A 24,627-nucleotide genomic window follows, 5' to 3' on the forward strand; every position below is an offset into this window, starting at 1 on the left:
AAAAAAAAACATAGAAATAAAGGGTGCCATAACTATGGCATCTATGGCCTAGAACCCTCAGATTCAGTCTTTTTCAGTAGTGCAACACAGTGCTTCAGAGTTTTTATTAAACAGAGGGAAGAATCCTCATGGTAAGGACAATACAGAAGAAAATCTTCTAAATGAAAGGAACTATTCTTGAAAGGAGAGAAACTGAGAGGTACATATATCATGTAGGCCTATGTGCACATGTGTGTTCAGTTATTTTAAAGGTGCAGTGTGTAATATTTAGCAGAATATTTGAACAGAAATGGAATATCGTATACAAAACCATGTTTCACTAGTGTGTAATCACCTGTAACTACGAATCATTGTGTTTTCGTTAGCTTAGAATGAGCCCTTCATATCTGCAAAGGGAGCAGTTTGTTTACATCTAGACATTTTGAAAAATCAGTGGAATTTCCCTTTAAACTCTTCAGGCATCTGGTTCTTATCATCGCCACCTTGAACAATTCTGACACTGTAAGTTTCCTTAGATTGGAGCATTTCACACCAAACCGCTCTGAATGACTTTGTTTACATCTTAACTATTTACTATGACATTGAGGAAATTAGTACTGTTGGGCTGGTAGCTTTACACTAGCTAGTGTTCTTACTAGTGTGCACTAGCTGCTGTAGCTACTATGGGGGTGCACAGAAGTGCAAGTGGCAGAAGTGCAAACGGAACGCCGCCCGCGCAGATCTTTGCGAAATATACGTAACTCGGACGGCTTTCACGAAATGAGGTCGCTGAACGATCCACAGCCAATGGGATTCCCTTGCACTACGCAGGATCGATATTCCTACGCAGTCTTCCCAAGATACGACCTGTTTCTGGTGTGGCCACGCAGCATATACCGCAATACCGTTTGAGTGCAAACGCCGGGCGCTAGCGTATTTGTCTTTGTGAATACACGTACACTCGGTTTGAGGGGAATCGCTTGGCTACGCGCTCGGCAGACGCGCTAGCTGACTAAAAACAGAAGAACGAACAATTTGGATTTATTTTCAAATGGACTGAACGAGGTAAAAGAGCTCTTTTGCATCTTATTTTCGGTACGATCTGTTTCGAGAATGCACATATGACGCAATGAAGGATTAAAAGTCTTGTAAAACATTTCTAGCTAAGCTAACCTGAAGCTAACTCTGTTAGCCGCTTCAGTGGCCGAACGGTTAGCATTTTAGCCTTCGATGCTATTTGTTTAGCTAGCTAGCGGGGCGTAAATTCGTTTCTCTCATATATAAAATGCGTAGCTAACCTCTCTGACTAACGCGTAGTTAAAGGTAACAAGGAAATGTGCGTCCTGACACCAACGAATGAATAGCAGCTAGAAAACTACGAAGTTTGAGTCGGCTTCTAATTCGCCAGCTTCTTGTTCGAATTTTTCCGTTCCACCTTAAATGGTGCAACAGTTACATTCTGGCGCTTCAGGAGCCAGAACGCGAGTGTTGCACCATTTAAGGTGGAACGGAAAATTTCGAACAAGAAGCTGGCGAATAGGAAGCCAGTTTCAGCCTCGTTAGAAAGTTGCTTATTTATAATATTTGAAGCCACTAAAATAGCCAGCAGCACTCTAAGAAAAGATGATTCTTCAGGGGTTTTTTAGTAAAGACAATGGTTCTGTTTAGAACCATGTGTATATATAGAACTTTTTGCATGCTTAAATGGTGCTTTGCATGGTGAAATGGTTCTTCAGATGGATGGAGAATGTGTTGTATATGGTTCTGTATAGAGGTTTTTGGAAACCATCAGAAAGGATTCTTCTATTGTGTAGCTACAAGCTTGACATCATAACAATAGCGTGGTGTTGTGTGGCAAAATCACCACCACTAAGTGTATTTAGAGTGAAGCATCTAGCACAAAAACACCCTGAATCACTTTATTTACATAATAATGAAATTAATTATTCTAAAACTTAAATCTAAATCTGTGGAATTCCCCTTAAATAAATCCTTAGCTAACCTCGTTTAAACCTCAAACACTACTGCTGATGAGGTTGATGCTGCCCCTGATAAAATAAACCCAAAACTGTGTTGTCCTGTGCTATAAAGTGACTAGTTTAGTTGTGAAGTCTTCTGACAGATACACTGTGTGTCCTAAAGTTTATAGACACCTGCTTCTCCAGTGTTCTAAAATAAAGGGTATTAATCTCTTCTGGGAGGGCTTTACACTAGATCTTGGAACATTGCAGTGAGGATTTGATTACATTCAGCCACAGGAGCATTAGTGAGGTCGGGTGTTGATGTTGGATAATCAGTTATGGATCACTCCAACTCATCCCAAAGGTATTGGATGGAGCACCGTCACTCCAGAGAATGCAGTTCCACTGTTCCACTGCTCCACAGCCCAGTTTTGGGGGGCTTTATACCCCTCTAGCCCACACTTGGCATTGGGCATGGTGACCTTAGGCCCATGTGCAGCTGCTCCATGAAGTAGCTGAATTCACTAATTAGAAATTAGAAGAGTCTAGATACTTTCTGACATATGACGTACAACTATTGCACCATTTTGAATGTGGCCGCCACCTGGTTCCCTCTTTGCAGTTCCCTTTTTGGGAAGAGGTTGATATCACTTATTAGAATTATTGATAACCAGTTGGAGAGTTTTCACAATATAGATGATAATTTTGTTTCATATAGCAATATATTAGCAATATGTATACTCACTGAGCGCTTTATTAGGAACATCTATACACCTGCTCTTATGCAGTTATTTAATCAGCCAATCATGTGGTAGCAGTGCAGTGCATAAAAGCATGCAGGTATGGGTCAACAGCTTCAGATATTGTTCACTTCAACCTTTAGAACAGGAGTTACTCAGGATGGTGCAGTAATGAAAAAAACATCCAGTCATGGTGGAGCTGTGGATGGAAACACCTTGTTGGTGAGAGAGCAGTAGAGAATGGCCAGACTGGTTTGAGATGACAGAAAGGCTACAGTAACTCAGATAACCACTCTGTACAACTGTGGAGAGCAGAAAAGAATCTCAGAATATGCAACATGTCAAACCTTCAGGTGGATGGGCTACAACAGCGGAAGACCACGTCGGGTTCCACTTCTGTCAGCCAAGAGTCGAAAGCTGAGGCTGCAGTGGCTGTAGGCTGGACAGATGGAGACTGGAAAAAATATACACTGGTCTGATGAATCTTTATTCCTGCTTGGGCATACAGATGGTTGGGTCAGAATTTGGTACCAGCCGCATGAATCCATGGACCCAACCAGCCCTGTGTCAGCAGCCCAGGCTGGTGGAGGTGGTGTAACGGGGGATGTGGGGGATGTTTTCTTGGCACACTTTGGGTCTGAATACCAGTCAGCCATCCCTTGAATGCTACATCCTATTTGAGTGTTGTTACTGAGAATATACATCCCTTCATGGACACATTTCACCATCTTCTACTGACTACTTCCAGTGTGATAATGCACCATGTCACAAAACAAAAGTTGGTTTCATGAATAGGACAGTGAGTTCGGTGTTCTTCAGTAACCTTCCCAGCCACCAGATCTGAATCTAATAGAACACTTTCGTGATGTGGTGCAACGGGAGATTCGCAGCATGAAAGTGCACATGAGAAATCTGCAGGAATTACAAGATGCAATCATGTCAACATGGACCAGAATTTCAAAGAAATGTTTCCAACATCCATGTTGTGAAAACCATGCCATGAAGAATTGAGGCTGTTTTGAGAGCAAAAGGAGGCGCTTCCCAGTATTAGCGCATTGTTCGCAATAGAGTGCTCAGTGAGTGTATGTACATTAAATGCATTTTATTGTACGTATTTTAAATAGGAGTGTAACAATTCTGAAACCTAGATCAAAACCGTGAGATGAACGTCCATGGTCTCGTTCTGGTCCTGTTGCGTTCTCATTATGCTACTATCGTAACAAAACTCAAATTTTTATTTTACAAAGAACACTATAGAACATATAAATCACAAAATTATTGGTGTACTTGAAGTTAGGGCAAGTTGTATAGCATATTCTTTAGTGTTCCTCTCTTTAGTGTTCCAAACTGATAAATAGGCAATTGGTTATAATAGTTAAGACAGGAAGGAAAAAAAAAATGCCATTTAAAACAATAAGACAGGATACCGTTACTGTCGAAAGAAAAAATAGTAATAGTAAAATAGTGAAAAAAAATAGTGATAGTCACTTCACAGGAGAGGGCAAAAACGTCCTTTACTTTCAGTGTGGGCAGCATTGGACAGCGGCAATATATAAAAATGAAATTTGAGTAAATAATTTCCTACATTTGCTCAATGGCAGATGTAAGTGAGGATTGCAGTAAAGCAGTAAGCTAGTATTGTGGGGTTTTTTTTTGTTTTTTTTTTTAACCTGTTGCTGAGCAGCCATTTGTTTTATTTATGCACTACTAGAGCAAGAGCCCCAAATTTGTATGTGCTCAGCTACATTTCTTTCTGTGGAACTGATGGTTAGAACAGGTTTGACTTGTTTAGGGACCCAGTTTGTAAATTATGTCCTGGCAAGAAAGAAATTTACATTCATAGTTGGTTGTGTGATGGTGTCTTTTATTTACGTTGAGTTTGTTCATGTTGCTTTACTACAGGCATGTAGCAATTTCAGTACAGTATCGACAAATTGAAAGATTACATTCAAAATAGGTTATCAGATTTAAAACTGTAGACTTTAATGTACTGTCTTTCATGGAAACAACAGTCAGAGATGAAAATTAAGAGTCTCGGTGAATCCTGTCTTATTTCTGTATTGTTTTTACCTGCTTGTATTTCACATTACTGTTTGCATATGGATGTACTTTTTTTCCATAGTCTTTTGTTTTGATATATGAATCATTAGTAATTGTTGGGGATGCAGTGATGACACTTTTTCCATTGCAATACTGAGTACCTTTACTAATTTTGAATGGAAAGTCCTCCGATTTTTCAAAAAATTCTGCATAATGAAATGATTAAGTCATTCAGAGTGGTTTGGTGTGAAATGCTCCATTCTAGAGAAACTTTCATTTTCTTCACGATTGTTTACAGTGGTAGTGATGGGAACCAAATGTCTGAAAAGAAGTCAAAGATATTGACATGAAAATTTTATGAAAAAGCTTTCTGAAACATTATTTTACAAAGAGTTTTAGTAAGATTTTGCACTGTATTTTTAAAGCCATTTATGGTTGGGGGGTCCATGCAAGGTGTGTGAGGCAACATAATCTAAACATAATATAAACTTATTCTTACGGATCTAACACTATTTTATCATAATAACATTGCATAGAAACATTCAGATGACACATGTAGGTTCACTGGTGGTTTTGGATCGCGCATAAAACGGCTATATTTGTGTTGTTGACATCCCTGGTTTCTGTCATGGTCACTGTAGTATTTGGCATAGTTTATGTCTTCAGTAATTGGTGCTATTTGTTAATCATCTCAGTAGTTTTCTATTCATAATTAAGGTCATCAATGTTGAGAAGTCTTATCTGTTTTTTAAGAGGTCTTAAAGGGTTGGTTTCCTGGACAGGAAATAAGCCTAGTTCTGGACTAGCATTCTGAATGGAGAGTCACCATTTAAAAAATACATAAATAATTAAGTAAATAAATACATACATACATACATACATACATACATAAATAATTAATCCATGGGCTGTATTACTGAAAATTATTACCAAGTGTACTTCTAATTTAAGATCTGGCAAAGTCAAGATAAGATTTTTCACAAGTGTGTATTACAGAAGTAAATTCTTAATCTTAATTTAGGAACTTTATCTTATGTTACAAAAGTCTGAACTACTCAACTGAAGTCGATGATCAATTGTTATGAAACATAAACATGTAATCAAAGTAATGTTAAAAAATGAAAGTGAGTTAGACTTACTATTACCAAAGTCCTTACACTCTCAGAAAAAAGGTACAAAACTGTCACTGGGGCAGTACCCCTCTTTTCAGTGGGGTGAAACCCTCAAGGGTACATCTCAGTACCTTTAGTCAGGGAACATAACTGTACCATAATCCATTGAAGTTATTTTTATTAAGTTGTATTGACTCCACACATCCCATCTCATGTCCAAACTTTTATTTTATCTTATTTAATATATCTTCTTTCTCAAATTAAGCCAGCTAGGTACCGAGACATCGGCATACTACTAGCAATATTTTTATGCTTGTTGTAGAAAAAGAACCATAATACATTGAAATGACATTAAAGTAAGATAATACAATTGTTATCCTAATTTTTTAACTTAGAAAATACTCACATTTGTGGGTTTCTTTGGTTGCTTGCGCAGCCTTCTTTCCATTTGGAGTGTGCCTCTGAAAAACCTCTGTTTGGAGGGCCCCAACACTTCGCCCTACCTCGGGCTAAGTGGTAGGGCCGAGGGGTAAAATGGAATGGAGCCTCAGTCATCATGTGAGCCGCACTAACGTTATTCCTCCTACTGAACAGACACACATTCAGCTGATTCTCTTCTTTATTCACCACCATCACTGCAATATTTTTAATTACATGTTTTCATGAACATTGACACACAAAGGTAATACGGGAACATGTCTGCAGCGTCCAGATTTTAGAACTGCAGTTTAAAGAGCACAAGCGAAAGCACTGTTTGCAAAATATGTAAATAAACTGTCGTCATGCTGTTTATAGTGAGCTTATGCTGCCTGTCACAGCTGCCCAAAAGCAATAGAAACAAAAGAGAAGTTGGGACACTACTTAGGAAATTTTGTCTGGTTAGAATACTTTTATAACAGTGATTTCTTATCAGGATCATAATTATGAACTTTGAAACTGTTGTTCTGTGATCTCTACGGTTCTAAATTCAGTCCTAATTAAAGTTCTCATGGTGACAAATGGTTCTTCAGATGATGAAGAATGTGCTCGAACCTTTTTGAAAAGCGATCTTCTATTGTTACAATATCAAACCTGTAACAATAAAAGAACTTTTTGCTAGTATATAGAACATTTTTCAAAAAGGTTCCATATAGAACCATGGGAAACACATTCTCCAGCAATCTGAAGAACCCTTTCTCGATGCTCTATATAGAACCATTTTCTTTACTAAGAACCCTCGAAGAACCATCTTTTTTAAGTGTGTAGTCAGCCTACAGCAGCCCATACACATTGAAGTTACAAGGAGTGTTTCAGCCTGGATTGCTTTTTTAATGAGACACAGTACAGAGCAGCCAATCAAAACACAGTTCAAGTGCTAGAAAAATGTACAATATTTAAATTTCAATTTAAATTGTTTAATTGCCAAATTATAAAAATGCAGTACAAAGCCTTTTTTGTTCTTTTTCTAAAAAGCCTTTTGTTTCTTATTCTCACAGAGCTGCAAGAGACCATACAGCTCTTTTCGTAAGGGCCATGGCACAGCAGCCCAACCCGTCTGAGCTCTCGTGGTGTACAGAGTCTCCTGGGACCCTTTTAACCACTGAGTACGACTCCGGATTGGAGGATGGAGATGACGTCTGCAGTAATCATGGCAATAGCAGCCGAGTTCAGTCTCCAAATCCAGAGGGAGAGGAAACCACCACCATCTTTGTGGCTTTTAAGGGAAACCTGAATGACTCTGACTTTCAGGAGAAGCTTGACACCATCTTGAATGGGATGCCCCTGATGCTTTCATTGGGTGAGGGTACTTTGAATGGCTTAAAATCACAGTATGGTTACAGTTGTATGCAAAATTACATGACATGTTTTATTGATTTTCTGAGTGAAAATAAACATATTCTCTTTGGAAAACACACTTGTGCACAATTTTAATGCACAATTACTGCTTATTTGTTCAATTTAATATATTGGGAAAAAATAAATTAAACATTTTGGTACATTTTATGTTTTATTATTTATAAATAGAACCCAATAGCACTAAAATTGGCAGAAAATGTCATATTTGAGGTTTTTTTTTTTGTTTTTATTTTGTCCCTTTATTCATTATGTTTATACCAGGGTGTAAATCTGACATAATGACAATTCAGTATGATTATGAGTTTTTCATCCTGGAATTCTACATTTCACAATGATTTGCTTTAGATTTTTTTTGGTAAGGTTTAGAATTATTCCCAAAAAACACAGAGTACCAACCTGACTGGAGGAACTATTTACACAGTAGTGGAATATAGACAGTAAAAACAATATGCCATGTACCAAGTTTTTTTTTTTCATAGTTGAAAAATGTGAAAAAAATATTTTTTTTTATTGTAGCCAAAAATTGAGTGCATTCTATATGAATATTTTTTGATTGTAATTAAATGTAACATTCCAAAAGCTATGCAGTTAAATTGCCACCTTCAGATCTGTGCATCACATGCATTTTTACACCTCTAGGCAATCCCTTTCCTTATTTAATTCTCCTAATTAAATTTTAAATTTGATTTTTAACTTCTTCTGTTTTAAATCTCTTGGTTATAATCGTATTTTAATTATGTTTTTAATTTCTGTTTTCCTACATGTAGTTAAATTTTGATATTTGTTATGTTTGTATTTTTTCATTTGTAAAGCACTTTGAATGAATGCCCGGATAGTGTCCTGTGACTCTGACTCTACTTGCTCCGTTCATGATGCTCTGTATGTTTGGTAAAGGTCCTGAGAAGCTGGCACCCCAGCGAGTGGAACCATGGAACAGCGTGAGAGTCACCTTCAGCATCCCCAGAGAAGCTGCTGAGCGACTCCGCCTCTTGGCTCAAAACAACCAGCAGCAGCTCCGGGACCTGGGAATCCTCTCAGTGCAGATAGAAGGTGTGCAACATTATCTGCCAGGGCTGATTAAGTTTTGCATAGTTTATTTGTTGAGATGTAATCAAAATCATTCAGAGTGGTTTGATCTGAAACGATGCAGTATGGAAAAACGACTCAAGTGGTGATAATAACCAGGAGTTGTGATGTATACAGCAGAAGTTATTTGTTGTAATGTGTGTGAACCTACGCAAGTTTTTATATGTAAGGCGGGTATTGGTAAAATAATGGTAAGATTTTTATTGGATGCTGATGCAGGTACACTTACTGAGCACTTTAGTAGGTAACTTTAGTAGTAACATCTCCTTGTTTCCACACTAATTGTCCATTTTATGAGCTCCACTTACCTTATACGTGCACTTTGTAGTTCTACAATTACAGTCTGTAGTCCATCTGTTTCTCTGTATATACTTGGTTAGCACCCCTTTCACCCTGTTCTTCAATGGTCAGGAACCTCACAGGACCATTTTACTCAGTTATAGTCCACTCTATTATAGACTCATATCATGTTGATCCACTTTGTAAGTGTAAAATCAGAGACGATAGCTCATCTGTTGCTGCTCTGTTTGTGCTCGTCATCCTCTAGCCCCTCGTCAGTGGTCACAGGATGCTGTTGGTGGACTATTCTCAGTCTAGCAGCGACACTGAGGTGTTTAAAAACTCCAGCAGCACTGCTGTGTCTGATCCACTTGCACCAGCGCAACACACACTAACATGCCACCACCACGTCAGTGTCACTGCAGTGCTGAGAATGATCCACCACCCAAATAATACCTGCTTGACCATTGAAGAACGAGGTAACAAAATATACAGAGAAACAGATGGACTACAGTAATTGTAGAACTGCAGAGTGCACCTATATGGTACGTGGAATGGATAAAATGGACTGTGAGTGTAGAAACAATGTTCCTAATAAAGGGCATGGTGTGTGTATCTGACAAATATTTTAGACTAAAACTTTATTACACAACTACTATAAAACAATGTCTTAGTCAACATATTCGTAACCATTATGTGCAGTAGAATTTTTTTTTTTTTTTGTGAAGTAGCTTTTAGAGGCATTTATCGCAAGGGTTCCCAATCCCAGTCCTAGCTACCCCACACCTGCACTTTTTTGTGCTTTGTCTCATGTAGCTCACCCGATTCAGTTTATTAACTAATTAACTAGCTCATCGTTGGCTGGGTCAGGTGTGCAACTGTTGTTCGATCACACCCTCTAGCCATCATTGATTGACAGTTCCTGTCATTGGGTCAGGAGTTGGGCCATAGCCAGGTTGCTTTCCCTTACCACCAGCACTGCCTGAGCATGTTTGCAGCGTGCCTGCTTAAACTGGACCAAATAAACATGCTTTCTGGTCGGAATCATGGTTCTCTGTTAGAAGATAACTTTGTTCTCATTATGGTTTGGTAGTTTCTGCTGTTGGTTTAATAAATTGTGAGTTTACAGTCATTAAAACACTTTTTGTTAGAATAATAAAATGGCTAAAGCTTAACCACGTGAAGGGGCCTGAAGGCTGCTGGTACTGTTGCTATGTGTTGTCTTTTTTTTTGTTTGCAATAACTGGTGTAAACACAACATTAAAATCTCCATTTAGGGCTTTATCAGTTTAACAAGTACAACAGCAGGCACTGCTACAAAATGCTCTAATGCCAGACAGCATTTCAGGGCTGATTCAGGTTATGGACAAACAATACACTAAATCATTAAAACAAATCGTTGCAAGACAAATATAATTACTTTTGCATGTAAAAGCCATGGATGGCGAGTCTTTAGACATTTAAGTCATCCAACTTGACTGACAGTTGCAGTAGATGGAAACTAGTGGCGATTGACAGGAGTCAACTCGAGTAGGGAAAACACAAAAATGTGGCTGCCAGGATTGAAACTGGGTTGCATAGGTCTTGTTCCTTTTACTTCTTCTGTGAACGGTTCTGCTCGGTATGTTTCTCAAGAATATAGTTGAATATAGTGAATATTAGGGGTGCGGGAAAAACTCGATTCTTAAATGCATCGCGATGCGGACGTGTACGATTCTGAATCGATTCATTCAACGTCAAAAATCGATTTTCTAAATATTTAATTTATAACGTAATGTTGACGGAACACATAACACATGGCACATAACAAAAACACTACTGGAGGAGCGAGAAATCCGACCGGCTCCCTCTGCATTAAAAGCCAGGTTAGGTCAGGAGTCACAACACAAATGATAAGAAGAGCCATTTTGCCTTTCAATGAAGTCAAACCACCTTGGGAGCCACAACATTTAATGCCCAGTATGTCTCAGTCTCTGAATGAGAGCCTTCTAGTTCACTTGCCACATCACTTCCATTTGATTTATTAATAAAAGATATTTTACATAATTAAAGCAAAGTATTTGTAATGATCCGTAATGCATTTACATTATGGATCATTACAAATACTTTGCTTTAAAACTACCAAGTCCTCAGACAGTAGGAAGATAGAAATCATGTATAGAGAAAAAAGATGCATCGAGATGCATCGATAATCGTTTCATATAATCGCATCGCAGCCCTCTGAATCGTAATCGAATCGAATCGTGAGGTGCCTAAAGATTCCCACCCCTAGTGAATATAGTTTCTTGGCTTGAATGTACACCTTTAATGGGTATAGAACCTTTTAAGTTATGCATGTATTTTTACACTTTCAAAACTTTGGACACACCTGTTTTAATGCATGTATTTGTTATCTTAAAGACATTTTGATCTAAATGCGTATAATGGAAAGTTTTTAAAATGTGTTGCCATAGGTGAAGGACCCATTAATGTTGCAGTTGGGCAGAACAGAGGTCAAGAAGTCAGGGTGAATGGGCCCATTGGGGCTCCTGGCCAGAGAATGGATGTTGGCTTCCCCATGCAACAAGGTCCTGGTAATTTCACAAAAATTTAACAAATAAAATACAGTTTTATACTTTTTGAATTTACCCTTTGTTCAGCTCCACACTGGATGTGTTTTTCTGCTTTTATTTTTTTTTTGTTTATCACTGCTCTATGATAGTAGACTAGTACATTCTTTTAACAAAACACTCCAATCAAATACAACTTTGCAGAGTAAGCTCTGATTTCATCAAGGCTACCTAAATTATGGTGTTACACCAAAGTACAGGCTACAGTGAACGTTTAGCCTAGCTTGTCAATGACAGACTTGACAGAAATTATTGTTATTAAAATTCAACCACAAACCTCATAAAGACATGCTTTACTTGGTTCCTATGATTTTGGAATAGTTTGGAACACTTGTATCTAAGTAGGAAGACATTGCTTTATCTGACCAAATTCAACATAGGAATGACCCATAAAATTTCAAGGTTGGAAGGATTCAGTTAGCAAAAGATCAGATAACTGTTTTAATGTGTGATCATGTCTTTAGATAGATAGTAATCATGTGTATAAGTGGGCTTATGCATATCTTGAGTTTGTTCAAAGAGGAAGAAACTTATTGTAGTGGTACATGTGGATAAAATTTAGATGTTTTTGCTGTTTAAGGCCTGCACAGGTTGGGACCTGAAAAGTTGTTAATAAGCAATATTGAGGTGGCATGAGCATAATACTGTACAATGTTTTGTGTACTAAAGTCGTATAACTGTATAAAGGCCATTGTGGTTTTAAACGTCCTTGTAGGTGGAATACGGATGAACAACCCCGCAATGGTGCCGCCTGGACCTGCCATAGCTGCACAGGGAATGGGGCCAGGCAATAGTGGACAGATGCACCCGAGAATGCTAAGGCCACCCACACAGACGGGTGAGCTTGTAAATGGCAGTTTCACCTTTCACCTCTAACCACAAATGTGCCAGACAAAGCTCTTCAGTTTAATCTTTTCTGTGTTTTTTTTTGTTTTTTTGTATAGACTCAATGGATCCCATGCTGTCAGGCCTAGCTTTGCAACAGCAGCAACAGCTCCAGCATCCACAGGCACCCCATGGCCCCCCCAACTCAATGGGCCCACAAGGTCATCACATGCAGGGCATGCAAGCAAACCGTCAACTCAATCCAGCAGCCTTGCAGCAACTTCAGCAGCACCAGCAACAACAGGCTCAGCTAGCACAACTAGGTGGTGCTCGTGGTCCCTTCAACCCTGCTAACCAGATGCCTGGCCCTGCTGGCTGGAACCCTGGTGTCCAGCCATCACCTGCTCAGGGCACAATGGCTCCAAATTGGAGAAAAGGTTCTCCACAGGCTCAAATGGGGCAGCGTCCTCCCTCCTTAGCATCTGTACAGACACCAAATCATCCACCACCTCCATATCCTTATGGCAGCCAGCAGGCAGGGCAGGTTTTCAACGCCCTGACTCAGCAACAATTACAGCAACAGCCGCAGCCAGCAGGGGCAAACCAATTTGCAGCCCCTCAACCCAAAGGTCCACAGGGAGTGGCAGGAGTGGTTGGACCAAGGCCACCTCCTCCTCTGCCTCCTGTGTCTGCTGCACAGAGCAGCCTTGCTGCCAAGTCCCCTGGATCCTCATCTTCACCATTCCAGCAAGGCTCACCTGGTACACCCCCCATGATGGGACAGGGCCAAGGTCAGCTAGGTCCACGTCCCACAACTCCACAGGGATTTCCACAGGGAGTTGGATCCCCAGGCAGGGCTGTGCTGGGACAGCAGGGTAACGTTCAGCCGGGCTTTATAGGCATGCAGCAGCATGTGCAGGTTCCCCAAGGAGGGATGGGAGGTATGCTTCCTGTAATAGTTTATTAAAATTGTATATGAGTACTTCTTGAGTTAGGCCTTGAGTATGCACAAAAATACTGTACAGAAATAAGTGTTATTATTTATTTTAAAGGTATGGCAAAACGAATGCCGATGGGGTTCCCAAATGTTCCTGTGAGTCAGAACTTTGCACAAGGAGTTACAGCTAGTGGAGCAGGAACACCCACAGGCAGCACGCCTCAGCTGCAGAACACTCAGAGCATGGCACACCCGGGTACGGTGTTTGTATGGATTGCATGATATTTTGATAGATCATTTGAGCAGTTGACATTTTGTGTTACATGTCAGTTGTAAGAACAAAGTGACTTTTTCAGATATCATTCAATTGAATATCATTTTCATTTGTTGTAGGTGCTCAACCTCAAGTCTCGGCACCAAACCACATGCAGCCCAGTTCCCTTCAAACTAGTGTAATTGGCCATCACAGTGGAATGGCTCCCCAGCCTCCTGCTACCTCAGGTGGCAGTATGGGACAGCCTCAGACAGGCTTGAATACCCAAATGATGGCCATTCAGTCCCAGCTTCAAACACAGCCTGTAGCCTCCTCTCAAAGTCAAATGGTGCAAGGCCAAGCAGGGGGTCAGACTGTACTGTCCAGACCCATGAATCCAGGACAGCGAGGGATGACCCCTCCTAAACAAATGATGCCTCCACAGGGGCAAGGAATGATGCAGAACCAGGGCCAGCTTAGTGGGGGACAGGGGCACCAGGCATTACTGCTGCAACAGCAGCAACAGCAACCGCAACAACAACAGCAACAGCAGCAGCAACAGCACCAACAACAGCAGCAGCAACAGCATCAACAACAGCAGCAGCAGGCATCACAGCAGCAACAACAAAATGCTATGATGGAACAGATGGTAGCCAGCCAGATGCAAGGTAACAAACAGGCCTTTGGGCCAAAAGGCCAACCAGGAGTCATGCAGGGTCAGATGATGCGAGGCCCATCACCTAATTTGCAAGGCAACATGGTGCAATTTCAGTCGCAGCAACTGACCCCGCAACAACAGCAGCAGATGGCTCAGCTACAACAACAGCAGCAATTACAGCAACAGCAGTTGCAGCAGCAGCAGCAACAGCAGCAGCAGCTACAACTGCAACACCAACAGCCACAACAACAGCAACAGCTACAACAGCAGCATCCGCAAATGGCTCAACAGTCCCAGCAGATCCCAATTAATGGTAATCCCAACCAAGCATTAGGCATGCATGGCCCTCACATGCGACTACCAGGACATCATTTGGTGCAACAGCAGCTTCAACAGCAGCAGCTTCAGCAGAAACAGCAGCAGCAGCATCAACAGCAGCAGCAGCAACAACATGTGATGCAACAGTTACAGCAGCAGCAGCAACAGCAGCAAGCTGGCCAGCAACATCCACATCAGCTGGGAGATGGCAGTGGTAACACTGGAGACATAAATCAACAACAGATGCTTCCTGACATGCAAATCCAGCAGCAGCAGGGCATGATGGGAGGACCTCAACATATGCAGGTGGGCAATGGCCATTTTCCTGGTCATGGCATGCCCTTTAATCCTCAGTTTGGTGGCCAGATGCCAATGGGTGGACCCTGTGGGCAAACGGGTGGTTTTCCAGTGAGTAAGGATGTAACTCTGACTAGCCCATTATTAGTTAACCTTCTCCAGAGTGACATTTCTGCTAGTCAGTTTGGGCAAGGTGGAAAACAGGGAGCAGGTGGGGCTGGTGTTAACCAGGCCAAACCTAAAAAGAAGAAACCGCCTCGTAAGAAGAAACCCAAAGTAGAAGGACAGCAATCCGTTGAAGGTCTTGGGTAAGGGCGCTGTGTTTTGTTCACAGATACAGTTTCATAGAATATTTAATTTTACAGGCTGTGTATCTTTTCAAGTCGTTTGTCACAAGTCCTATCTTTCCTTCCTTTCTGTAGTGGCCTAGATCCAGTTTCACAAGGAATGGATGATGTAGAGTTGCCAGGGATAAGTAGTGATCAAGGAGTTGGCCTGGATTCTTCCAACTCAAAACTCCCTGAATTCACTAATCGACCAGGTAAGATTACAAAGAAATAACATTTTCTTCCCGATCATTAAGAATGTGATGATATTTCTGTTTTCATATGACATGAGTTTCTTGAGGGTTGAAGTGTCTTGTCATCATGAATCGTCCCCTTGGTTTCATTGGTGCTGTTTTGCATGAATTTGTTGCCTGAACTGAATTCTCTGTTGTTTATCCAACCTATATAACTTCTGCTATCAAGTATTTTCTAGATTTGTTCCTTTATAACTTTCTTCCACAATAAGTCAGGCACTCTCTCTTTTCATATTTAAATCAAATCTCTTTTCCCTAGCCTACAACCTACCCCAGACTTAATCCAACTTCTCTGTTATGTCTTTATCGTTTTTTCTGTACTTTTTTGTATTCTTTTGTGTCTTCTGGTGTTCTGTGTATCGTTGTAATTGTCAGTGTCTTTGGGTTCTCAGGTCATTCTTACCATTATTATTACTACTACTATTATTATTATTATTATTATTATATTATTATTTTATAATTATTATTATTTTAAGCCATTGATACTCAGGAGGGAAGTACATCTTACAGTGCACATAGTCTTGTGCTTGCAGAGAACATCAAGCTCATTTGTAATGTTTGTGTTGAATTTGAAACCAGCTAAATGTAGCCTACTGTGAGTCCTCTTTAACCATTATTTTTCCCATTAAATTGCCTTTTAAAACACAGCTGCTGGCTCCAATATAGTGCATATTGTATTAAGGCTTTGTGGATGTCCTTACTAAGTGCAATGGGTCTTGGAAATACTTTATGATTTTTTTTTTTCCATTTTAGGATTTTCTGGCCAGTCAGGAGATCAAAGGGTATTGCAGCAAATGCCAATTCAGTTCATGGCCCAACAGCAGCAACAGATGCAGCAAATGCAGCAGAAACAGTTACAGCAGCAACAAATGCATCAACAGCAGCAGCAGCAACAACAGCAACAACAACAACAACAACAACAACAACAAATGCAGCAGCAGCAACAATTGCAGCAGCAGCAGATACATATGCAGGGCATGCAGATTCCTTCAAGTCAAGCTGGAACACCACAAGGTACGCAACAAGGACAAATTCATCCACATCAGTTGCAGCTCCAGCAACAGCCACCACAGCACCTACAGCAGCAGCAGCAGCAACAGCAACAGCCACAGCAACAACAACAAACGCCACCATCACAACAGCAGCAGCAACACATGATGATGATGCTCAAGATGCAACAGGAACAAGCAAAGAATCGACTTGCGCTTCAACAAGGTGGCCACCCCCCAAGAGGTCTTGTCAATCCCAGTGATCCTGCTCAGAGAATGCCTGTGTCACAACAAGGCAGCATGCCAGTAATGATTAATCTGCAAGGACATGGAGGTGTTCCACCCTCTCCAGATAAAGCCAGAGGGATGCAGCCCATGGTGAACTCCCAGTTGGCTGGTACAGCAAGAAGGATGCCCCACCCAGATGTTGGACAGGTAAACTCAGGAATCCCACCAGAGGAAACATCAGGAGTGCCTAACTTGCAGGACAGGGCATCAATTGAAATGGCACCTCAAACAGGGAATGGCAATCAGCAAAATGTTGGCAGCCAAGGTCCTAATACACACTTGTTGAAGTCTGGGCCTTCATCAATGCCTCAGCAACCAGGAGCGAGTCCCCAGCAGCCGCCTCAACAACTAACACAAATGGCCAGCTCACATAATCTTCACTTTCCCAGTGCTCCTTCAACTTCCCAGAGTTCCCGGCCTAAGACACCAAACCGTGCCAGTCCTAGGCCATATCATCATCCACTAACTCCAACCAACCGTCCACCCAGCACAGAGCCTTCAGAGATAAATCTATCTCCTGAGAGACTGAATGCATCAATTGCTGGCCTTTTCCCCCCTAAGATTAACATCCCTCTGCCACCACGACAGCTCAATCAAAATCGAGGTTTTGATCAGCAGGGTCTAAACCCAACTACTCTGAAAGCAATTGGTCAGGCTCCACCAAGTCTAACCTCTCTTGCTAACAATAATACCTCTAGTGGCAATAATAATGTCCAACAGGGTTTTACAACAGGTGGTAGTACAGCAAATACAGGTGGAAAGCAAGAAAAACAGCCTGGTGGGGGGCAGACAAAGCGAGCTAGTCCCAGTAATAGTCGGCGATCTAGTCCTGCCTCAAATAGGAAAGCAGCCACTCCAAGCCCTGGAAGGCAGAAGGGCACTAAAAACTCTCTGACCTCTCCACTACATCAGCAACAAATGGCAGGCCCCCAAACTGTAATGGCCAGTTCTTCAGTGCTGTCAAGTCCCACTGTATCTATGCCATCAGCTGGGACTCCAGATTCTCAACAGAGTCTAAATCCTCTACAAACTCTCCCTGGTAATTCTGATGCAATGAAGGATGGCCAGGTGCAGGTACAACAACCAGAGCAGCGTCAAACAGTCCAAGCACCGAGAGATCCATCTGCGCTTAGAATGGCAAATCCACGGGTGCCACCTCAGGAGCTGAAAAGTCAGGAGTCCAGTAATGTACTTGACAGACCATCTGAAGAGATGCATCAGCTGCCTAACATGCCACAACAAGAGCTTGGCTCTGTAATTTCACCAGCTTTCAGAGATGCCCCGACATCCCTCAATCAGTTATTGGACAATACAAGTCTGCCATCCTTGTCCATGAAACCACCCAAAATTGCTCAGCTAGCAGGCGGGGATCTGGTGCAAAAAGAGAGCCCTCGACTTTCAGGAGATCAAGAGAGTCAGCGTAATCCTAGTAACCCACAGAACACTGATAGTAGTCTTCCTTTGCCTGTGAGTGAACCTGAGCAGAAACCTAAGATTGGTTCACTGGTCCCAAATAGCAGTACAAGCCTTCAGTCATCCTGTGCTGTATCGAGTATCAGCCCAAACCCAGCTTTGCTTTCTAGCACCACTACAAATGCTGGCTCACATCCCAACCCTTCTGTGAGTCCAAATCCCAACGCTAAAACTATTGCAAGTATGTCACAAACTGTCTTGCAAAGACCCACCTCATCAGGACCCACTCCTCAAAATCAGATAACTGTCTTTGTAACATCGAATCCCATTAGTTCTGCACCCAGCACAGCATCTGCAGGGACCCCAGCAATTGTTTCCACTGTCCTTACAGTTCCCAGTAAGAACATAAGACCCCCAGATGTGCGTCAGTCAGCTCCCACTCAGAACCGACCTGCACAGTTTATTACACCTGTGTTCAATATATTCCAAGTCCCCACTGCCTCTGTCTCTGTACCATCAAGCACCAATGTGGTGTCTCAGCCTGTCACTATGGTTCGGCCCATACAAGTGCCTGCAAATATTCAGCTTGCTCCTGCTTCTGTTTCAGCTGCAGCCTCTGCTCCAGCATCTGCCTCTATGGCAACGCATTCCCCTGCTGTAAGCATAGCCACAAATCAGCCAGGCCGTACCATGATTCAACAAATTCAAGTGCAAGTGTCCGCAAGTCATGCTTCCCCTATCAGTTCACTGCTTCCTCCTCAGCAACCAAGCCCTGGAACTCTCAAGTGTGAGAGTACCTCTGATGCTCCTACTTCAAAGTCAAGTCCTGTTGGACAACAGTCTCTCATAACTAGTTCATCTCCTCGCACATCCCCATCTTTTCAGCAACCTCTGGCTTCTCCACCTGCTTGCTCTAGCCCAGGTACTACATCTGTTCCTCGTAGGAGTCCCCTCTCACCAATAACTGCTGTTGCCAAGAGCAGTGCACTTCAGCCTGTTTTGAGCAAGACCTCTGTCTCCCAAAGTGGCGACACCCATCACGTGCAACAGCAGAGTACAACCCAGGCAGGAAAAAACATAGACATTGCACCACCTCAAGTGTCTAACCGTGTGATAACAACTGAAATGCTTTCCTGCCCACAGCCTTCTCCTACAGTAGTCTCAGTTGCACCAGTAGCATCTCAGCCATTAGCACCAGTACCCACAGCTTCTCCCTCTCCTATGGCAATTTCCTCTTCTATCCCTACACTTAACCCTCCTGCAGCCACTCCTAGTCCTACCATGGTACCTCTGGCCAGTCCTGTTACTAGTTCCCCACCGCCCACTACTGTGCCTGCAGCAGCACTTCCTCCCCCTGCTTCTGTCCCAGGAACCTCTGTTCCTCCCACTGGCCCTTCAGTAGTGTCATCACCACCACTGCCAGCTGTCGAACAGCAGCCTACTACAGTAACAGAGACAAGCTTGCCTGATCCAACACAAACTGGGGGGCCTGCTGCAGATGCTCCAAGTCTCCCAGGTATTTACTTTTTTGGCAACTGAAATGTCTTAAAACGGTCCTGTAGAAGTTCTGTATGACTGTGTTCAGGCACAGGTTTGCATGTAAAGTTACACAGGTCACTGTAAGTAAGATGTTTTGTAATTTAAGTATCAGTTAAAACCCAGGAAACCAAAGTCTATGATTACTTTCTAATTAGGTTAATGTTAGCCTATAATATGAATGTATGAAGGTCCTAGGAATAATTGGTGACTTTTCTGCAGCCAAGTGGCCTTTGCCATTTCGTCCTCTTCTTGGAGAAAGCTTTACCTTTACCAATCACAAGGCTGAAACAACTTTCACAACTATGCATTCCCACTTAAACACTCTCACTCTCTTAAAGTCTATGCAACCAATTAAAAGAAACCAAACTACAGATAGAAGGCTAACCTTGTACACCTAACCTACAGTGACAGTTTAGTTCTCCTGTGAATGCAGGTTATTGGTTAAAGAACCTCTGTTTGATTGTCAAAATTAGCATCAGTAGGTTCTCAGATTTAGGCCCCAATTTAGCACAGTTTTTTTGCTACTCGGAAGTATGTCACACCTATGTTACCCAAGTTTAAGGCCGTAACAGGATGTGAGCAGCGGATTTTGCATTCAGAACACCTCCACCTTAGCTAGGTTATTGTCAGTTAGGCTACTAGCTAATCAAGCAAACTTTATAATGTAAAAACATTTTTTTCTAAGTCTGAACACAAATATTTTTTTATGAATGTCTGGCTGTAAGATTCGGTTTATAAATTAAAGTAATGAAGTATGAGCAGTCACATATAATAGGTACAGGAGTTTGTTAGCTTTAACCCAGTGTAAATATATCAAGTGATATGGTTTTGAAATATTAGATTATTGAAATGGCTTATTAACAGCTTGACCCTTGCCCCTCTGAGGGCTCACCTAGTAAACCTGTATTTTTTATTTTTGTTTTTTTGTTGTTCAAGCTGCTGGACCAGTGGTTCCCAACCTGGTCCCCAGGACCCCCCACGCCTCTGCCCCCTGGTCCTCCAACCAAAATCACAACACACAGAGATGGAGGAAAAATGTGGGCCATCTGGGGGGGCCTTTAGGACCAGGTTGGGAACCACTGTGTTAGATGTTTATAGTATCATGCAAGCTTTTGTGTATGTCTTTTCGTTTTTATCTATTTGTTTCATAATTGTTGAGGCTAATTTTGAATGTTAAACGATTTCTGTTCTTAATAGTGGTTTGTTATTAATCTGTCAATACAGCTCAGCCTGAAGTTGCACAGGAAGAACAGCGTTTGAGTGACCAAGCTGGTAATCACCGTCTTACGTTTCAGCAGTTCTGTCTCCACAACATTTACATGATGCATAAATCATTTATTTGATTGCATGTTATACCGTCTAAACAAACCAAAACAAGATTAAGCACTTTAATTTACCTGAAATTGTGGTATCAGAAGGCAGTAATCTGTTGTCCTTTTCAATTTTTTCCTTTTTAAGGAGAGGCAGCTCCTTCTGTGACAGAGCAGGGGTAAGACAGAATTTCAAATTAATCCTAGTTAAAATATCTGAAGTGTTAACCTTTCGTTGTCATGTGCATTATCTGTCACTTTTTGCTTTCTCACATTTAACAACCACATTTCACCTTTGTGTTTATGTCTAATGTCTAATAGTTTCTGTAACTTGTCTTTTTGTAATTCTTGATCATTATTGCTGATTATGCAATTATTTAAATGTATTTTGTTTTCAGTTACTCACTTTTATTGGCTTAGTGGTATGAGCTGATTTCATGGGAATCACTAACTTTGGTGTCACGATCATTGAGATCATTCTTTGACCAAATCACAACTCAAATTTGGGGATTAAGGAAAAGAAACGTTGTTCAGCAACAAAGCAGTTTACCGCTGTTTTTCCACTTCTATAACAGATGGGCAAAGAAAAGAAAGACGCCCGTCGACTTAGTCCCAAGGTATGTATATACCAGACCTGTAGATTCCCTGCACGGTGTGTGCACGGAGCAGCGTGACCGGTTTAGTAAATGTGGTCGTGAAAAGGACGGACGTTATCTGTGGTAGATGAGGAAAAACAGCAAACGCCAATTCCTCAGTTGTAAAAGTGCCCATAGTGCTAGTATAATCCTATCATAGGACCACTGATACTTAAGATGAGTTGGATCTTGACTGTGATACCTAAGAGAGACCTGGAATATACCACACAAGCATTTACAATGTATACTGTACCACGACCCCGCTTACGTAATTGCCCCTTCACAAATTTGTCCATTTCATTTGTTGCCCTTTGCCCCATGACTGTCTGCTCTTTCAGGGATACAAGGGCCACCGCTGAAAAGGCAAAAGGCCCCAGCCGACGGAGCTCGCGGGCAGAGAAGGACACTGAGGAGGAAATGTCTGACAATGGCCAGAGAAAGAGGGCATCCAGGCCAGGGTCAGCTTCTTCCAACACAGGAAAAGCTGCAGGTAGGCATGTAACTGGATGGCGTGCACATGATCCTCTTGTATTTGCTCAAATTTCTGCATCATTCCATTATTAAGACGTAATCACGTCATTCGAAGTGGTTTGATGTGAAATGCTAAATTCTAGAGGAACTTACCAAATTGTTTGCAGTGATGGTGATAGGAACCAAACGTCTACTAAGTTTTTACTTGAAATGGTTGCTAACAAGTTGGCTGGTGCCTGAGACATTGTTTTGATAGTTTGATAGTACATGCAGGGTGTTGTAGGGCAAAATAGTCCCCCAAAGAATATTTTATCGGGTTTATCACTATTTTACCATCATCAACATTACATATAAAATCTCATGTGTTGGTTCACTGGTGGTTTTGGATAGTCAATAAAATGGCTATATTTGTGTTGATATTGCCCCTGGTTCATGTCACCTCCACTGTCAGTCATTGGGTTTCTCTACAATGAAGCATTTCGCATCAAACCATTTTGAATATGACAGAAGTCCTTTTTAGGCCTCCTTACAGTACAGTCCAAATGGTTTTATTATATTATTATTATTAGTAGTAGTAGTAGTGGTAAGTAGTAGTAGTATAAATTATAAGGAAATGTTATTTAAGGGGTGTGTGTCCCTTTTAAAGGTCCCTTCTTAATAACCCTTCGAAATAATACATTTCAGGGCATGTTTTTGGCTTTGCCGATATGATTCTTAGGCCTGTTACACACCACATAATCGCCATCGTTGTATGAGCTGATCTCAGTTATTTTCCAGTTGTTAGCTTTCACAGTGGTATGTTTACGTCACAACAAACACAATGTGAATTTTTGTTGGTTAAGGCACATTAATGTACATAACAAAGAAGCAGAAAACACTTTTTATTGAGACGCATATTACCAAAGTTCTAACTTCTGATTGGTGCCTTTTGGAAGGTAGCACTGAAAAATCTTGGCTGATTTGAGATCATCTGAGGTCATTTTTGTTACCAGTTGGTAATTAGTGAGACTCAGGAGCTGAGAGACAATTTGATGACTTTAGGTTTGTACTGTAATAGTATAGTTGTTAATCATAGTTAGATATGTGACAGTTAATTGTGACAGTCCCAGTGGTTCTTTGAGGAAATCAAGAACATTTGGGGTCATGAAAACTGGAAAAAATGGTAATAGGGGCTTTTGAGTTTTGTTTTTGAGTAACTAACTGTGATGCCCCCTTTTAGTTGAAAAAATATGCAAATTCTGAATAGCACTGTTCAGACTGTGTACAGAGAAAGAGAAGCACTTTGTTTCTTTGCATGACCAAAAATGCTTGCCTATTATGTAACTGATGACTAATTTCCTGTTTTCTTGTCTTTTAAGAATCAAACACTGGAGCGAGTCCCACCCAGACGAAGCGAAGGAAGTCTAAGTGATCATGAAGCTTAACATAGCTGTGAATTGTACATTTCGCTTTTCTTATTTGACCTGTTTTATCTGCTGTTTCTCCTGTTAATCATGTTGTGCGTGTGATAACCGTGTACAGACGCTTTTAAAAAGATATTAATTATGTTTTTGTCCTCTGCTACGTGAAATACTATTTAGAACTGTGTGTATGGTGTGTGTATGTGTGTGTGTGTGCGTGTGTGTGTGTCATGTTTTTATTATATGCTGGATTAATCATGAAGACTGATAATAGACTTATCATGTTGATTGTATAATAATGTTGCAGAATTGGATTAAATTTTCTACTCCTCTTGTCCCTTTACATGGATCAGTAATTGAGTGTGCACTTCTCATTTCCCTGTTACTTGAGTAAATTTTGTTTGTGTAATCATTGACCCCTGTTCTTTCTTTCGTTCTTTCTTTTTATGGGCAGCTAAATATTTTTTTCTGTAAAAGTCCCTCCCTCCCTCCCTCCCTCCCGTCCCACAAACAATCCTAGTTATGAACCTGAATTTTAAAAATAAAAGCTTGATTCCACAAGCAGTCACTTCTTCCATGTGTGATGTAATTTGGACCATGTAGTCGTACGCAAAAGTTGCATGTTGTTGATTTTCTAAGTGAAAATAAGTCAACACATCCTCTGCAGAGAAACATACTTGTGGACATTTTAATGCACAATTACTTTATTACTATTATTTATTATTATTTATTATTTTTGTTATTATTTTAGCTACATTTATCAAATTGGGGAGAAAATAAAACCCAACATGGCCTGTACAAAAGTTCAGTACTTCAATACTGTATTGTTTCATATGTATTGTCCTTATTAACCTATAAATAGATAAATTGTGCACTAAAATTTGCAGACAAAAAAATAAGTGTGTTCTCTAGAGGGTGTGTTAACTTATTTTTACTTAGAAAATCAACAAAAACATGTAATTAGGTGTTGAAAACTTGCTTATAACTGTAAATATACAGTACTGTGCAAAAGTCATAGGCACCTAAGCACATTGTTTAAAACCATTTATCTTGGCTGCAAGTATGTATTTGC

The 24,627-nt window shown here is 41.0% G+C and overlaps 1 protein-coding gene across 5 annotated transcripts; it reads left to right on the plus strand.

Moving 5' to 3' along the window:
* Nucleotides 1-760: 760 nt before the first annotated feature.
* On the plus strand, nucleotides 761-23,971 carry ncoa6 (nuclear receptor coactivator 6). 5 transcript variants are annotated; one of them, XM_036592308.1, is made up of 16 exons: nucleotides 761-1,044; nucleotides 7,308-7,609; nucleotides 8,563-8,718; nucleotides 11,487-11,606; nucleotides 12,358-12,480; nucleotides 12,587-13,408; nucleotides 13,520-13,660; nucleotides 13,798-15,238; nucleotides 15,353-15,471; nucleotides 16,264-19,716; nucleotides 20,676-20,807; nucleotides 20,964-21,011; nucleotides 21,198-21,228; nucleotides 21,625-21,666; nucleotides 22,023-22,174; nucleotides 23,514-23,971. In XM_036592308.1, the coding sequence occupies exons 2-16, from the start codon at nucleotides 7,345-7,347 to the stop codon at nucleotides 23,564-23,566; spliced, it is 7,098 nt and encodes a 2,365-aa protein (XP_036448201.1). In that variant the 5' UTR covers nucleotides 761-1,044; nucleotides 7,308-7,344; the 3' UTR covers nucleotides 23,567-23,971. The 5 variants fall into 5 exon arrangements, with proteins under 5 accessions (XP_036448201.1, XP_036448204.1, XP_036448203.1 ...); XM_036592310.1 differs by having other exon boundaries at nucleotides 762-1,044; nucleotides 11,487-11,600; XM_036592311.1 differs by lacking the exon at nucleotides 21,625-21,666.
* The last annotated feature ends 656 nt before the right edge of the window (nucleotides 23,972-24,627 follow it).

This window comes from Colossoma macropomum, unplaced genomic scaffold (genome assembly GCF_904425465.1).
Source record: "Colossoma macropomum unplaced genomic scaffold, Colossoma_macropomum, whole genome shotgun sequence".
Taxonomy (NCBI): Eukaryota; Metazoa; Chordata; class Actinopteri; order Characiformes; family Serrasalmidae; genus Colossoma; species Colossoma macropomum.